An 18311-nucleotide genomic window follows, 5' to 3' on the forward strand; every position below is an offset into this window, starting at 1 on the left:
CTTTCACCTTGACCTTGGGATGTCTAACCTCGCTGATCTCCCAGAAACTAAAGAATCTAAACGATCTGCTAAACAATTTTAATGTGATGGTTTATGAATTCAAGCCTGAGTGAAACATTGGACCTCTGCCTACAACCCCAAAAGGCTTTTCTTCTGGAGATCAGGTGTAAGGGGGTGTATGTGTGTGTGTGTGTGTGGGGGGGGGGTGAGCTGGCCACGATCATGTGACAAGTCATCCACGATTGTCCAGCCCCCCCCCCCCCCAACTTCCACCCCCAATTTCTATTTTTTTTTTTTTTTACTCTCTTGCAGTTTCATGGATCGGATTACTGGCTGCTCTCCCCGCTCCGCTGAGCCCACCGCCTCTGCACCAATCACAACCCACCGTTACATGCGAGCACACACACACACACACCCACACACACACACACACACACACGCCTTCTCAAATACATAACCACGAATACACGCGCTCGCGCGCACATACGCACGCACGCGCACGCTCTGTGACACATCCCTCCAGTTCCCAACTGCGCTGCCTTCACAGGCGTCCCCGCCGACTCTCTCTGCGTAGCGCCGGCTGCGCCAAGATGAGCGTGGTCTCCTCGGTACCATCCGAACGGTACCAGCACGTCGCCTGACCGAGCCGGAGCCACACCGAGGCGCAGAGGGAGAGGGAGGAACACCGACTCTCCTCTGTTAAAAAAAAAAAAAAAAAAAAGAGAGAAAAAAAGGAGAAAACCTAAAGGACACCGCGAGGCGCAACGCGTTTGTTGTTTCGGCATCCTTCCTCACCCCCTCCTCCTCTTCCTCCGCTCCTCTCCTTCCCGCAGCCTCCGTTGTTACCGGTCAGTCGGTGTGAAGGTGAAGGAGAAACCCGGGGATCCCGGCCCCGCGTTTTGGTGGAATAACATCTGTTTTTTTTTTTTTGTTTGTTTGTTCTTTTTTGACAGGGGGGGGAGAGAAGGATATTTTTTGTCCCCCCCTTTTTTTCTTTTTTTTTTCTCCCGCTGGGTGTTGGGAGCGAGCGCGCAGCTGCTGTGCGCCCGTTCAGATTCCCCCCCGAATGGTGGATTTGGCAAACATGGAGACAGTGGAGAAGGAATGCGGGGCCCTCGGGGGTCTATTCCAGGCGATAGTGAACGACATGAAGGTAAATATATTCGCCGCTTTTATTTTAGACCTCTGTCACCGGATCCGCGCTTCGGATGATGCGCCTGGTGGAATCTACATCCCCATCTGAATGCAGCCGACGTCTCACACTCTGTCACACACACACACACCCACACACGTATATATATATATATATATATATATATATATATATATATATATATATATATATATATATATATATATATATATATATATATATATATATATATATACATACATCATGACGGATTGCTTTTACCAAAGTGATGCGGTGCTGCTGCTGGTGTAACACCCCCCCCCCCCCCACACACACACACACTATCCTATAGAGAACTGCCTGCGCATGTAAACGCAAACATTTTCAGACGTGATTCTTAAAACACCTCCATTCTGCCCAGAAACCCCAGATAAATTTTCATATATATATATATATATATGTGTGTGTGTGTGCGGGGCGCGTTGGGGTGCGTGTGTGTGTTCTATATTTGGGCCCAGTGTCTGACATCTTGTGATGATGTCTTACTTTTCTTTTGGTGGGGCCCACATGCGTCCAGCCACTGGCTCTGTAGGAGCCTATTGGTCCATTTACCTCAGAGGCTCTGAGGATCAGATTCCTCCTCTGCATGACACACACATGTTAATCATACATGCACATCATCTCCGGACATCAGCGTTAGGAGAGGAGAGGTGCAGACTGGGACTCTGTGTGTGTGTGTGTGTGTGTGTGTGTCGTCTCAGTGAGAGTGCAGCGTCACTGATTTCCCTGCAGGATCACACAGAAGGTGTGAGGGAGCGCAGCCGCCAGACGTGATCCCAGTCTGCTGCTCCTCTTGTTGTCTGTCTGTGTGCAGCAGGCCACTGGGTCCAGCACTCAGCCCGGATCGCCCACTGGGGGCAGATTAATGGTAGAAAAGGGAAAACTCATACACACATTAACTATCAACACCGGCAGCTGATTGTTGCATGCAGCTTAGTGATACAACTTACATGTTGTCCTAGAGAAGAATATATCAAATGTGAGGTTTTCCACCAGTGTAGTGTCTGTATTTGTGGGGCTATGATTTCTGTGCCGTTCAGTTACGTTAAGAAGAAAGAAGTAGTAAATAGTTCTTATCGTCACTTTATCGCTAATGCAACACGACCACAAAATGTTGCAATTAAACTTTAAGTTTATCTTCCAGCCTTAGTTCATAACAAAAATTATTCAGGTTTAAGTAGTTTAGTCAAGCGTGTCTCTAAAAACTCCCAAAGCTCCAAAACGCAACAAACCCACTCAACTTGCTGTATTTTTGGGGGGGGAGGGGGAGGTGTTCACAAACAGAATCAATGATTTATGAATACCAAACATGAATTGAAATGAATCTATTCAACATGTAGATCAAAGTTATTCAGAGTTCTTAAAAACATTAAAGAAATCTGAGACTGAGACATGAACATAAAAACCATCAGATTCCAGCTTTGTACAGTCAACCCTTCTTACAGGATCTGCAAACAGAAGAAACTTCACAAGCCCTGTTTCCATTAACGGTTTTATGCACATTTTGAAATATCACATATTTGATAAAAAACTTTTTTTAAAAAACCCAGCAAAACTCTAATTAACCGTCTCAGTTTTGGTAAAGCGTTTTTGCGTTTGTTTGTGATGGCTTATGGCGATAAAGAGTTGATGCGCTAAAATGGAAATGGAAACACATTCCCCGAATAATTGCTGATGTGGAGAACGCTCCCCTCCACTGGTGGGCCTGTGTCTTGTCAGAGGCGCGAAAAGTCCAAACCTTCAGTTCGGACGGGAGGAATCTGTCCTCTTTTCCGAGATGTGTGGACCGTGCTAGTTTGACAGCTGATTGCATCCATATATAACATTAACATCTGACCAAATTAGGTTTTTGTATAGCCTAAGTGATTCGTTCCAATCAGTACATGGAGACATACCTTATTTGCGTTTTATTTTTATTGTCTTTCTTGCGACATTTTCAAAGTTCACTCAGGCTTTCAGTTGAAACAGTTTGATAAATCTGTAAAAAAAAAAAAAATGGACCAGGTGCTTCCAGGCATTTTGTTGCTCAGATCTTCCTCTGTCTCCAAATAGCCGTACACACTGCAATGAAGAACAAAGAGTCGGTAGCTGTGTTTTCATTGATCAGATAGCTGCACAATTTGACATTTTGAAACTAAGTTTGCTCCATGGACAAATGAATAAACTCGTTTTTCAATAGAAGGTTTTGGTGCTAGGATGCCATGGTTTTTTTTGGTCGCATTGGAACTTGTTTATTTTGCAAAACTGCAATGGAAAAACGTTTTCAAATCCTCACGGATGTTGCCACTGCCACAAACCACGAAGAAGAATATGACAGGAAGTAGTTGGAGGATCATAGTGCGGCACTTTTTTAAATAACATCACTTGAATAAACTTATTTACATGTGATTTTATATGGAAACACCGGAATTGTAAAATTGTAGGGCGGGCGGAGTTTGACATCAGCAGGATATTCACAAAATTTTGAGCAAATTTCTAATAGAAACACAACTTGTTTCTGTTAGAATAACAACATCCTTCTGCAAATGCTAAGCTATTCTTCTACACAGCACTTAAGCAGAAAACACTAGAAGGATGGTGTCTTGCACCATTTGATTATATAGCAGCTTTCGGTTGAGAATTGAATATGTATATTGACTCATTTTACGGGGCATCTCTTAGCTCAGTGACAGCAGGTGTACCACATGCAGAGGCTGGTGTCCTCAACACAGTTTGATTGGCCCAGGGGTATTTACTGCATCTCTCACCCTCCTCTCTCTCCTCTTTTTCCTTTCCAGCTGCTAGTGAATGAAGGTCACTAGTGCCACTTCAGCCTTTATAAAACAGCAATAGTTACTTTAACTTTTTATTTCTTTGTGCCCTTAAGCGTTTTTCTGAATACCTTAGAGATCCAGACAGTTTTTTTTATTGTGTTTACTATAGTGTAGTTACTGTAAACACACTAGTGTAGTGAGACCTCTGCACTGATGCAGCATCAGTGTCTGTACCTTGATGTATACAATTGTTGATTTTGGTCTGTTTCAAATAAGTATAGTGTACTATAGTACACTATACTGAAGTGTAGTGTACTATACACTATACTTTACTATACTATACTATACTATACTATACTATACTATACTATACTATACTATACTATACTATACTATACTGAAGTATAGTATACTGTACTATAGTACAATATACCGTAGTGTACTATAGTGCACTATACTGTATTATGGTGTGCTGTCCTATAGTACACTATAGTACAGCATAGTGTGATATAGTATAGTGTAGAATTGTATGGTATAGTGTATTTTAGCATAATGTAGTGTAATATATTTGTGCAATAAAGTGCAATGTAATGCATTATAGTAATATGTAATATAAAAATGTGGTATAGTACAGTGAAAAATTAGCATAGTATATTATAGAATAGTGTTATATAGTCTAGTGTAATATAGTACAAATACTATAGTATAGAATAGTAGTGGTGTAACAGCAGTTTAATGCAACACAGCATAATGTAGAAATGAATAGTATATTTTAGTATGATATAGTGTTATATGTTGGTGTACTATAGCATATGGGGTTGTATATTATTGTGTAGTGTAAAATAACATAGTCTACAGTATGGCATAGAATAGTGTAGCAGAGTGTGGTGTAGTATAGTATCAACATAATTATATGGTTTTTATTCAAAGCCTTTCATTTGAACAGTTTCTCTCCGTTTCTCCGTTTCTCAGTCTTTGTTTCATCTATTATTCATGTGAGCTTTAATAGCCTCCCTGTTTATGTTCTGCTCCTCAGACTCAAAGATGTGGGTCAGTTGTCTTTGGGCTAAATAAGAAACTACTGCCCTAATTTGGAATGGCTGAATTCCTCGGGTCTCAGGAAGGGAACAGCATCGGCGAGCGTCTGAGAACCGTTGAGTCATCAGCCTTTCTCAGTCTTCTTGCCTCAGCTGGAAACAATGTGGTTATAATCAGTGATTACAGCTCACTACAGAAGAAAGGTTTCAGCCGATGCAATGAAGGACCCTAAAAGCTCTTTACCGGTTTTCTGAACAAAGGCCACGTTTTTGACTGCTGATGTCAGAATACTTTGACTAACCAGCTGCTGCATTGGGAAACATTTCTGAAAAACACATCAATAAGTGAATGTCAGCAGCTCCATTTTTGCTTGATTCCTTCTCTAAAAAGCACCGCAAAAGTGCAAACTAACGTGCAATTACATGTTGGTGTAATGTTTTGGCATTCAAAATGAAGAAGATTATTCACTGACTTTGGCTCAATGCTTAATGACAGACCTGAACATGTTTGTTTAAAATGTCCAGACATGAATGAACTATTCAACTTATAAAATTAAATCAATCAATCAATAAATCAATAACTCAATCAATCAATAAATAAATACATAAATAAATAAATAAGTGAAACGATTCAGCAATATTTAGGATTTAAAATCTAAACTTCACCCTTCTATCTCAATACACATTCCCTAAACAAAACATAAGCACACAATAAGTTACACATGCTTTGTTCAGAAAATTCACCTTCCTGGTTGCCATCTTGACAAATCTTTTCATATATGTCTGCAACTAGATTTGAACTTTTTTCTCCTACCTTGAGTTATTTCATGTTCTCATCCATTTGCATTACATAAATAATTTGGTTCACATAAGCCCCACACTTTTTATTTTTTGTCACAAATGGATATTTTCACAATTTCACAAGTAAAATATAACAACAGGGTTCCTCCAAGACAGGAGTTTCCTCTAGGCCCAGCATGGCCGTCTTGAATATAAAACTTAGTGATAGCCACCATAATAAAAACCGAGCTTGTCTGCGTTGTATTTAAAATGTGCCACATGCTATAGAACTGTTCGATTTCCTTTTTAGGAAATATGTTGACAAGGTGCTTGAGCTTACAAAATCTGAAGAAATGTGTTAATAGCTGGTAATGCTAACAACACTTAGCCTGGTTACTGCCAACTAACCACTGACGCTGCAGCTAGGTTAAATTGGATTCACAGATTGGAAATACTTGAAATCACATAATTGTCTCTTGAGCCCCACTAAGAGCAAGCCAAGCACCGCCAGTGGTCAGTAACCCACATGTGGTTACAGTCATTAGAGAACCAGATAGTTTCTGATGTACCATCAGTTTATTAGAGGTGAGGTTGTATGAAGTAATCAGTGTTATATTGTGATGAACAGTCAGAGGTGGGTAGAGTTCCCAAAAATTGTACTCAAGTAGAATTAGCACTACTACAACACAGGGTTGTAGTTATTTTTACTTCTACTGAAGTAAAAGTAAAAATCAGAAATTACTCAAGTATGAGTAAAAAAGTATTTGGTAAAACGTTTACTCACGTAGACTGATTCAATTATCAATCATTTAATATTTTAAAATTACGTAATCAGATGGAACAAAATGTAAAGTCAGGTGGAAATTTTGGTGTTTTAAGAACTAAAATTACAATAATTTATATAAGTAACACAAATGATCAAACTTATGCAAAAGAAAATCCAAACCAGTTTATTTCAATCTAAAACTAATGAAACTTAAACAAAAACCGAAGGTGCGTGTCTGGTGAAGTTTTGGTTAAAACATGTTTGTTCTTCATTTGGTGAAGTTACTCATGGTGGGGAGAGAATCCAGACATTTCACTCAACTAAGAGTAGAGATACTTCATAATAAAATGACTGAAGTAAAAGTAAAAAGTACAGTGTAGTACAAATACTTATTTCAGTACTTATTTACTTTTTTTTAAAATTACTGACATAAATGTAACTAGTTACTACACAACTCTGTGAACAGTGCAGAGTTACTTTTTGAAAAAACAAAAGTCTGGAAATGTAGGACAATCAGTCAAAAAAAAAATGGATGTATAAATGACCAAGGCTACATGAAGATTGTTGTTTGGGACAAACAGCTTCATATTGTGTGTATCCTGCTGTCAGCAGAGTAGATTTATGATGATTAGAATGCACTTTTTCTTCCTCTTTCTCCTTATCTTCCTCTTTCTCTCCCTACTCCTCCCTTCCTCTTCCTTGCCTAAGCAGGATCTCCACCTAACTCTGCTGCATGCGTCCTGTGTGACCTGCTTTCTGAAACTAAAGCAGATAATCAATGCTTTACAGTCTCTGGTATGGACTAGCATTTTATTTTAGTTTTTGGGGGAGTACATTTTTAGTTATTTGTGGTTGCTGGTTGTTGTGCATCTCTTCTACACCATGTCTCGGTCTTCTAGTATTACATCCACGTCACAGGGGTTATAAGGTGAAGGGTCAAGTGCAGGGTCAGCTGTCTGCAGCGGACACAAGAGATTATCATGTTGATATTGGCACAAGTATGCAAAAATATTTGTTTTAGAGCAATAATTAAACATTTCCACTGTCAGTGGAAGAGAGGAGATTTATCCCCGAGATGTGAACTGATTTGGTCTGCTGAGTTTAGAATTCTGTCTTCCTTATTGTTGAATGCCATTTCAGGTAATATCAAAAGTGTAATGTAGGATTGTACTGTGTAAACTCACAATGATTTTCCAAGGTTGCTGCTGAATCCATGTCTCTTTATTGATCCCAGATTGACAGAGTTATGTAAAATCGACTTCTTCGAGCTTTACATCAAGTTATAATCTTATTCCCTCTCCAAAGCAACACCTGGGGTGTTGCTTTCATTCTTCCATGCATGTTTAAAAAGTCCTTTAATCTCCATGGCAACCATTCAACTGTGCAAAAGACCTGAGGGGATCTGGCCTTTTGCATAGCTCCTCCTCGGAGCCGCAGTTTCCAACCCACCACCTCTCACATGATTCCCCCACTCAGCTCCTTCAGACTAGCCAGCGGCAATTAGCAAACACCTGGTGGTGTTTCAGATATTGAAAGTGTCCCTGGTTGTTTAAAAAAATGTACTCAGCACTTCTTGTGGTGTTGTTTTTCAGGCATTTGTACAGAAAACCTCTATGGAATAAATTGAAATAACAAACTTTATCCACCAGCAAGGTTTGTTTACCTGCTGTGATGTTTACAGATAATATTTACTTGCTGTGGGTCGCCTATAGTTATTTGATGATTTGATCAGGAATCATAATCTCTCATATTCATAAGAGTCCACTAAGCCAAATGAGGTTCAATCCAAAGGAAACGGGAAAAGGGCGTAAACCAACATCTCCAAAAATAAGTAACAGTGAAATTGAATAATAAGAACTGAATTTGTCATTGATTATTGTTTATATTTCTTTATATAATTAAAGTAAATTCAGAACTGTGAAGCAAAACTTACCTGAGATGCAGTGGATTAAGTTAAAACTGTGTTCTTCATAACTTGACAGTTTTTCTTACATCATATACATGATATTAATGTTTATCTGTGTGGTTTTCATTTATCTCTTACTTGCATCTAATACATTCAATTTCCCCACTGAGGCTCAAATAAAGGACGCTCTATCCTCATGGGTATAAAGTTGAGGTAGGAAGGGGCTGCAGATGGGGTGTAAACAGATGAATTTGTTTTGTCAAACTTGCATAAAAACTTGCGAGAGAAAGGGCATCACCCTGATGTTTTTTTTTTGCCTTCTAGGACTCCAAAAGCTCTCAGTCGAACCAGGGAAGCAAATTTATGAAGTTTGGCAGCAGTCGTTGTTTCAGACTGGTCCTCCTCATTAAAGAGCTAAACCAGACAGACAGAAATTCAACAGAGCAAAAGACCTGGAAGCAAAGGGGTCAGTATTCTGTCTGAGACTGACCATTGTGCTCCATCCTTTCAGAAGCCAGTAACATGATGTCCCATGACTCTGTGCGGCACTGCAGGACTGAAGATGCTCTGTGAAAGCATGGTATTAGTCCCATCACTGGTGTGTTTTTGGTGTGTTTGTGGTCCAGTGTAATTCCCGCCAAGTAGCTGGTTTTAAGGTTTCACTGGGTGTCAACAGAAAGTGAAGGGAGCTCAGACGTGTTCATGTTGCTCCTGTTTGTCCATCCAGCTGTTGGTACTCAGGACAGCTAGACATGTTCTAAAGATCAGCAGCCTGAAGGGAGCAGACCACAAAAAAATCACTTTAGTGATGTGACAAGTCAAAGTTTCTTATAAGGAAAAAAATGGACTATATAAGAGAATGTATATAGGTTTAATTCGTAATAAGCAAAATGTAATGAGGTGCCTATCACTGAATTCGTGTGTTTCAAACCTAACTGGGAAGCCATTTTTTTAAAAATCGTTTGTAAAAAGTAATTACAGCTGAGTGTGATTTAAACAGATTAACTTCAGATCCTTCCAGCAAATTGTCTTCATGCCAAACGTTGCTGCAATCTTCACTTCTTTATGGATTACTGTAATAGTTAATCACAAAATGTAAATTATTTCTTATTCTGAGCTAATGTGCATCCAGACTTTGAAATAAAAAAGTGATATTCTTATCATCTTAGTTTTGGTTTAGTTACATCTAACATTTTTCTCAGGTATGTAGCTTTTTAGTAAAGCCAAGGCACAATGCAAATTCAAAATGAGAACCTGATAAATACCAGGTTAAAAATAACCCAATGGGTTCTACTGCTGACCCAGTCCTGGGTCAGACCAATCCGGCCCTAGATAGATTTATCTGTGTGTTTTGGATTTGACTATTTATTTTACAGACCACAGAGCATGTAAGAAACCTTGGTTGTTGTTTTGCACTCAAATCTAAACATAAGATGCCACATAAATTCTGTTACTGAGTGTTTTCACACTGGTGACCTCGGTTCCACGGAGGGCCAAGGAGCCACATTTGTTCCAGTTTCAGTTGGTGTGGTTCACCTACCAGAAGAAAGGGTTTCATTTCAAAAACTAAGTAAATGCTTACAATTTCAGTAGGTTACATTATCGAAGTGTCTCTGTAAAACAGTGATACTTTTCATTTTTGATCATATGAAAAACCTGAATGTTGTGCCATTATTGATAAAACCAATAAATTGTTAAAATATGAATAAATAGCTGTTCCTCCAGAATTTTGTGTTTACCTTAGTGGGTTTCTTTTCAATCAAAATTGCAGATTTTATGGTGCCAATATAGAAATCTTTATAAGGAATTTTGATGATACTATAAGGAATTTTGATGATACTAATGTATAATGTTAAAGGTGACTTTTTGTTACTTGCCGTATCAATTGCAGACTGTAACTTGACATCAGGTGAGACTGCACTCACTTAAACTCAAAGTTTTTGATCAGTTTTGAGAGAATTTGCAGTGAAATCAGAATTTTTTGATTTTGTGTGAATTTTGCAGATTTGTGAAAAACTGGATGGACTCACTGATGTAATTTGGAGTTTAAAGGGCCACATAAAAAGCTACAGCTAGCCAGATTTGGCCCCGGGGCCTTGAGTTTGACACATGTGCTGTAAAACAAATCATTCAGGCTCATCCAAAATGCTGCTGCCACAGTACTGACCATCAATAAGAAAACGGATTACACCACACCCGTTCTTAAATCGATGCAAAATTTGCTATTGGTTAATGAACCAATGAATAGCTTTGGGTCAAAATGCATTTCTGTTCAAAATATCACAACTAAACTAAGCAGATAGCATTTAGTTTCTAGCTCTGGAACTACAGTCTTTAAAAGCTTGAAAGTTTTTGTTTAAAACATGTGTAAATCACTCTGGAATGTCTCGCATTTAGCCTGATTCTACCCGACCACTAACGTGTGGCCGAGACGTGAAGACCGAGTGCACCAACTCGATCACGAAGGAAGCAACGCTATGAAACTTTGCCAGCAATGAAATATTTTAAACACTCCTCTTGCTTCAACTTTGATTGCTCCGTTTTTGGAAGCGTGAGCAACACGGACTGAATGGCTTCCCTCACTTCCTCTGCTGCTATTGCCAAGCTCCAACCATAGGATAGCATGGGCTGGTGACGCAGCGTATGAATGTCACCATGTCAGACTTTCTGTCCAATCTTATGTGATCTTAACTAAAACAATGGCGGGTTACATGATAATGCTTTCAGACCGCAGGCTGACAACTTGTGACGAAACCACAAAGCAGTTTTATATAAAGCTTAAAGACACAGCCAAACTTTCTCATGAAGCAACAGACAGATAAAGTCACAAAGACATTAATAACTTTGTACTGTTTGAGCCTGACTGAACCTGTAAATGCTTCCATTGACAAACACCCCCAAATGCCAGCGGGACAACACAACAGAGTCATAGGACATGCGAAGGAGCATTTCCCTCGTTAGAGCTCGTTAAAATCTCGGAGGTCGCTAGGGCCCCGAGGCTCGTTAGAGCCCACGGAGATGAATGGGGAGGACCGGTTTGGAGGCAGGGAGGCTGCTTGGGAGTCGGCCAAAGCAGCCTCAGTCAGTGAGCCCTTTGTCGGGCCTGTCAAAGCGTTCTCATCAGGCTCAGCTGTTCACTGTAAAACACACTGATCATTATGAACAGACTGACACAGAGAATAATGGTGAGCGCTGCAATTCGATATTCTTATGTTCATCCCAGAAATGCAGTTGGTCTCTTCGTGCTCTAGATATCAGATGTAAAATGCCTGCGTGGTTCACAGACAGTGCCGTGTAGCCAGGTGGTTTATTAAAACGGACTTCAGTAGCAGCATCTTGTCCAAACTCTGCTTTTCAGGACTCAGGAGTCTTCCTATGAAACAAAGACTGCACTATAAATATCAAAAGTCAATCAGAATGTGGTCAGTGTTTGTATGAAAGGTTACAATAATGTGAGAGTTCCACAGAGATTTCTAGTCTGCACTGAACATCCTCTGGAAGGCTGTAGTGGTTTATGACTGTGGTCACAGCGTATTGGGGTCCATATGACCCTGGTGGCAGAGGGCAGCGGTGCCATCAGCCGAAGACTGGCACAACTGCGTGGTTTGCTGGAACCCAAACATGCAGTTACCTTTTAAGTCAAGGTCAAATTTATTCACATAACACGTATAAAACAACCTGCTATAATAATGATAAACTATTAAACTATTAAAAACAAATCAAAGCATTACTCTAAAGCTCTTTCTCCATTGTCAAATCTCACTCTAGCCAGGTAATGTTTGATTTGGTTCTAGTCAAGTTGGGTGTGTCTCCATCGGCAGAGTGTTCCTCACTCTGTGGGCGTAAATACGGCCAGGAATGTGGGTGTGACATGTGTATACAGGAGCTGTTCACATGGCCTGCTGATGAGATGATGTAATGTTGATGATGAAGTGCTCTTTCTAAAAAATCTCCCAGTATAGTTGTTTGTTCCGGCCAGTCGACGATGTACGTGTTCTTCCATGGCAATTTAAAAAAAAAAGTTTGGACCTCAAGGTTTGACCATGGAGTTATTGATTTGCAGCACACCTTCTCGCTAGAAACTCTAAAGTGGATTGAAAATGGTGCTTGAGATGTTGTTGTTAGAGTAGTTTACAAGCACCATCTTCACTCATCTGGTGACGTAAATCCATGGTGGGGGGATCAACAAATGCAGTCTGCCGCCAATGAAGTGACTTGAGCTCAATACCCGGCTTGTACTGGGTTCAAAAAATCTGGCCGGGACAGACTGGGAAGAACTGGCTAAAGGCACTGCTGTGGAGAAGGGGGCTTGAGAGAGCTGTGCCAGGTTGGGTGTGGGGCTCCTTGTGAGCATTTCCTGTGGTAGCATAAATGTAGCATTGTTGTTGGAATGTGCTTTTGGCATATATCAGGAAAGTCCTGCGTTAGTCCTCAAGTGACGGTGTGCTTTAGTGTTCGGATGTGTCTCTGCTCCGTTACAGATGATCCAGACGGCTGAATTACTTCCTCTGTATGTCACTTAGCTCTGCAGAGACCAGCTAAGACCAGCAGCCCTTTTACTGTGAAGCGCTGGTAGCTAATGCTGCTATTAGGATGGAGCACATGGATGGTTTCCTGTGGACGGCAGTATGTACTACATGACATTCATCCGTTCTGTTGTCCCACAGCTTCCAGATGTTTCACTGATACGGCGACACACAGATGGTTTCCTCTTTCGTGTCATCGCCGTGTTTAGGTTGGAATTAACGGCTCCGCTTCATCAATTATGCAACGGAGGGAGCCTCTCTCTTATTTTCTCATCTCTGCTTTGTGCTGATTTGGTTTTTCTTTTTCCTTTTTGGAATAAATCTTCAGCCTCTGAGGTTGAGGAAGGGCTTTACTAAAGCAGAGAAAATTATGAACAAAAGTAATACATGAAGTAATTTCCAGTGTTTACAGTCAATACCAAACACACCAATCTCCATACTTACTGGCAACCCTGGTGGAGAGGTGTAAAAACCCATTTTTTGTTGCAGTTGCATAATGGACTGAACAAATCTATACCAAACAAAAACTAAACAAATCAGGTTTTTCTGATTTTTATTTAATGTGAGATTAACTGGAATAAAATTAAAGTTTTGAATAATGGTGGTGTTACCCAAATATGTCAAAATGTGCATGCTAGCTTAATTTAGGTGCTTTGTGTGGTTTGGAACAGTACAGTAAACATAGTAATCATGGAAGAGAGGAACGACTATACGAGTTCACACGTTCGGAGGAAGAGAAATTGTTTCATTTTTCACGTTATCAAAAACAATAGAATGGAAAGCGTTGGTGGGACATTTGCCTTTGGTCCACACCATCAGTCGTCCTACAGATGGATTGATGGATGGTCTCTAATAAGTGTGCAAATGCAGTAATGGTTTATGATAATCACACAGATGTACATAAAAAATGTAATCATGAGCAAAATAAAAATATCAGATTATCATCTAAATGAAAGGAGGCCCTTAAGGAAATCTAAACTGGTGTGATGGGAGAACAGTAACAAAATGATACATCTGTAAGACCTGTGGGGAGTATAGGAAATGGCGAACCTTCATAAAAATATGTTTCATCCTCTTTGAGAATGGTCCCCGGCAGTCCATTATGCATATGAAGCACTTTGAAATTAGCCTCTTTGTTGGATTCTTGCGAATCTCTTTTACTGTATAAATTGGTTTGGTTATTTGACAAAAAAAAGAGCTAATCCCTACATCCCTCTCAGCCCGTCTCCACCTTTCCCCCCTCTGCCTCTGTCTCTGTCTCTCTTGCTGGATTTCCTCTGTTTTTCTGTCTTGCTGTGGGGGAAACAAAGGGAACAAAAGAATGAGAGGAGACAGTAAGCTCTCCGTCCACTGTAGTGAGTGGTGGAGTGGGGCTCTCAATGGAAAGCTGGCCAGACTGGGTGGACTGATGCTATGAGAACTAGGCCACAGCACCGTTGACAGCGTACAAGGCTAAAGTCATAGTGGGGATAAAGTGAAGGATTTCTGCGTTGGAGAATGCAGAGGGAGGAGAGCTGGGTAGAAGAAAAACTCATAAGCTCAGCGCAAACCCAGTTTACCTACTGTACTAGTAACATGCATTAGAAGAGGGACAGTTTTAATTACACTGGTCAACAGCCAAGAAATTGTCAGCGGTTTTCCAACTGTTTTAGGGTCATTCTGATGTGCTGAATCCAAAAATCACATTGGTTTTGCTCAATCAAGTCATGTAGTTTTTGGACTATAGATGCAACATGAGCATCAAAATGCATGACCTGTTCTCACATCTGGATCGGTTTCCTGAGAATCTGGTCAATGAATGACCAGCAGGAGGAGAGATTCCATCAGGACAGAAAAGAGACGGAGAATTTTGCTCAATGAAGACGTAATGTTCAATTTACATGTACTTACCCCTATCAGGGTTATTATTCAAGTTACAGAAATCTTCAAGTTTGTAACATTTAATTAAAACAATTGTTAGAAAACACTTTTTTTTCTAACAATTCAATGGGAAATATTAACGTAAATGAACTGATAATGTCACAAAAATGTCATCAATTTAGTCAGAAGATCTGATTTCTCTAAATCAAATTAGAATAAAAACCTGACCTGATTGAGAAAAATGGATGTCATTTTTGGATTCAGTGATGCAAAAATAGTCCTAATTCAGTTGAAAAACATAGAAAACTTCTACCTCCAGCTCTGCCTCTGGCCTCTTTGTCATTGCCACTGTCTCTATACCAAACAGCATTGCTGGTCTCACCACCATCTTGTACACCTTTCCTTTCATTCAGACATGTAATGCTACATTTTGTAGTACCTGAAAGGGTCCAGTTATGCTAACAATTAGCCATTTCCTTAAATAGAGTAGCTTACTGGGGTTCAGTACAGAGCATTATGTTACTGAACACTGTTCATATTTTCTGTGGAATTCTTCCTTGACAATTCAACAAAAATAAATATTGCGACAAGGAAGTAGCAATATAAATTCAGTTTGATCTTGACTGGGGTCAAGTAAATCTCATGCAATGTGTCCAGATTTCAGATTTCCAGAGCATTCTTTGTGATTCCTGATTTCCACTACTGTTCAACATTAACTGAAGATCAATAGGATGTGATTTTAGGTTGGTCACTTGTAATCCTTTGGTGGATTTAGTCAAAGATGGTCTTCTGTTTGGATGCTAAATGGGTCTATGCTACATCAGCTGAAAATGATGTTCGCTATTCAAATGACACCTCAAAGTAAATCCGTCTGGCCCTACTCAAATTGTTGATGCATTTTTCCCATAGAGCAGTTTAACTCTCTGCACAGACTCCATTGTCGTTGAAACAGTTTTACCATCCATGTCGAATCTTTTGAGCATGATGAATCCCAAAGCAGAGAGACAAAGCCTATTAACAACTGTTTGTTTCCCTAGTTTATTCATATTTGTGCTATATTTATGTCTTCATTGGCTAAGAAAAGTCACAGCGGGATAAATCTTACAGCATATCCCCGGAGCAATGTTATTTCAGTCTGCAAATTAATAGTTGCTACATTTAGTTCAAATGGCCATGGAAAGAAGGGAATGAACAATGTCAATTTTTTTTTCGTTTTTGTTTGTTTTTCAGGCCTTTGTGGATAACTACCAGTTAATAGACAATGGAAACGCAGATATAATGATCTGTCTCACTGAAGGAAATGATTAGCTGACGGTCATGAAATGTGAAAAAATAAAATTACAATTCAAACAACAAAAGATAAATAGATTCTGTGAGGGTGAAACAGAAATGTGGCAAAGACAACAAAAGACAAGGAAGAAAAGTCGAGATTTGTCCTGTGCGATGGAGTGGCAAATGTTTTATGGTATACCCTGGCTCTAGCCCATAAACACCCCAACACCAACACACACACACAGCGATGGAATGGTTATAGAAAACTTAACACTTTTGGCCAGAGTTCTTTATTGTGAAACAAACAGTAATTTGGGAAGAGTAACTGTGCTGGGGGATTATTGTAGGATAAGTTTTAGCTGTCTGTCAAAAAGGGAACATGCTCCAAGTATGGAGCACAAATCTGTGTGTGTGTACTCAGGAGGTAATCATCCATGCTGTGCTGAGGGTTTTTTTTGTGACACAGGAAGTGGTGATGTAATAGTTGACAGTCCCAAAGCTTTTCACACACTCTCTGTCTCCCTCTCACTCTCTAACATGCTGATGTTGTTTGCCTCTTGGCTACCTTAAGCCTCTAAATTTCCCAGTTATGTGTGAGAGAGAGAGTGTGCTGGTTCTGGCTCTGGTCGCAGACTATATATATGTACAGTATATGCATATGTATGTGTGTGTGAACTATACATGTCTGTTAACATGAGTCTCATTACAGGTTGGGACTTTGCCTGTTTTTTTGGAGTAGGGCAGGTTTTACGTTGTGTTTGGGTTGGAAACTGTCAGTCTGATCTGGTAACCCTGGTGATTTGAAGAGCACTTATTCAACTTTTATATCAATACCTCAGAATATTTTTGGCATTTCTTTTCTGATATTTGGAATCAATGGGCTCTTTGCACGTACGGAGCTGACGTCACATCCGCATGAGCGAAATGAGGCTTTCTTGCTTCCGCTTTGAGTTACCATGACAGCTAGAAAAGACAAAGTTGTATTTCATAAGCAAATAAAGCAATACTATGAACATTGCTGTCTTCCAAATATAATGGGCTTTTAAGTTTTCATGGATTTCCAAGCGATCCTGATTTAAGAAGATCACCATCTTCTTAAAGATGCTTGTAAATATTCGTCGTTACCAGTTAAAGCTAACGCCGCACAGCAAAGTTTGCTGCCTTCACTTCACTCCGAATCAACTTCTTCAGCCTGAAACTAACGGGGTCGGGGGAGACGGATGGCAAATAAAGGAGCCGTCCCTGTGTCACTTCCATGGAATCTCTTCTGTATTCAGCTCAAAAGACCAGAGCCAGATCACCGAGGAACTGATCCGCCTGTACACACTGCTGTAAACACCATCCTATTGGTGAGCTCTTCACAAGACGCATTCAAAAGTAATAAAACTAAATAACACGGACACCTTAAGGTACATTGCCATATTTTTCTAAAAGCAGCAACTTTGAACTTAAACATTCAGCTGAACTAGAACTCTGACACCAGCCCTGCCCTACTTTCAAGCTGTGGGGTTTGTTTGCTTCCTCATGGTTCAGAAGCAAAAAGCCTGAACCGAAATCTCCCCCGTACCTTGTTCTCTGTTTGACGACAATAAGCACACATAATATACTTGCAAATAAGGTAAAAACATTGTCTGTTAGAATGGATTCAATTGTTTAGATACTTAAATAGCACATTTTTAGAAAAATGTTCGACAATATTGCCTACTAGCATAAGCTAAAGTTAATGTTAGCCACAAAGTTTAAACAAAGTAAAACTCACCTTCGTACCTTCGTATCCGTGAATGTATAACGAGGCGTGCATCTTAAAACCTTTCTCCAGCTTAATTATTAGAGCTTCGGATCGATGCACAACATTAATTGTCACCTTGGCCAAGCCCTGCAAGCACTTAGTGTAAAATGCCATTTTCAATAAACCGGAAGCGACCGAGCCGCTTAGACCCGAGCATGGTAGCTGGCGTGCAAAGAGCCCATACAGTGGATAAATCGAGTTATTGTTTTTGGGATACTGGGAAAACTATCGGGACACATTCTGTTATTTGGTTTGGCGCATCGTTCCGAACGGATCCCGTTACCGGCTCCAGATAACAACAGAATGAACTGAGCTTGCAGATTTAAGTCAGAGGGGGAACAGATAAACACAGAACACTCACACATTACTCGGTCGCCATGCGCTGTAGTCGGCTGGAGCTGCTAGAAATATGCAAATGAGGTGCAAAGCT

The 18311-nt window shown here is 40.1% G+C and overlaps 1 protein-coding gene across 4 annotated transcripts in view; it reads left to right on the top strand.

Annotated features, from left to right (window-relative positions):
* The first annotated feature begins 427 nt into the window (after positions 1-427).
* Positions 428-18311, top strand: part of LOC102221246 (MTSS1-like protein) — a 71015-nt gene continuing 53131 nt past the window's right edge. For all 4 annotated transcript variants that reach the window (XM_023332067.1, XM_023332069.1, XM_023332071.1 and 1 more), the window contains exon 1: positions 428-1153. In XM_023332067.1, the coding sequence (XP_023187835.1) occupies positions 1067-1153 (87 nt within the window). In that variant the 5' untranslated portion in view covers positions 428-1066. The remainder of the gene's footprint in view (positions 1154-18311) is intronic.

The sequence above is a fragment of the Xiphophorus maculatus genome, chromosome 4, assembly GCF_002775205.1.
Source record: "Xiphophorus maculatus strain JP 163 A chromosome 4, X_maculatus-5.0-male, whole genome shotgun sequence".
Lineage (NCBI taxonomy): Eukaryota > Metazoa > Chordata > Actinopteri > Cyprinodontiformes > Poeciliidae > Xiphophorus > Xiphophorus maculatus.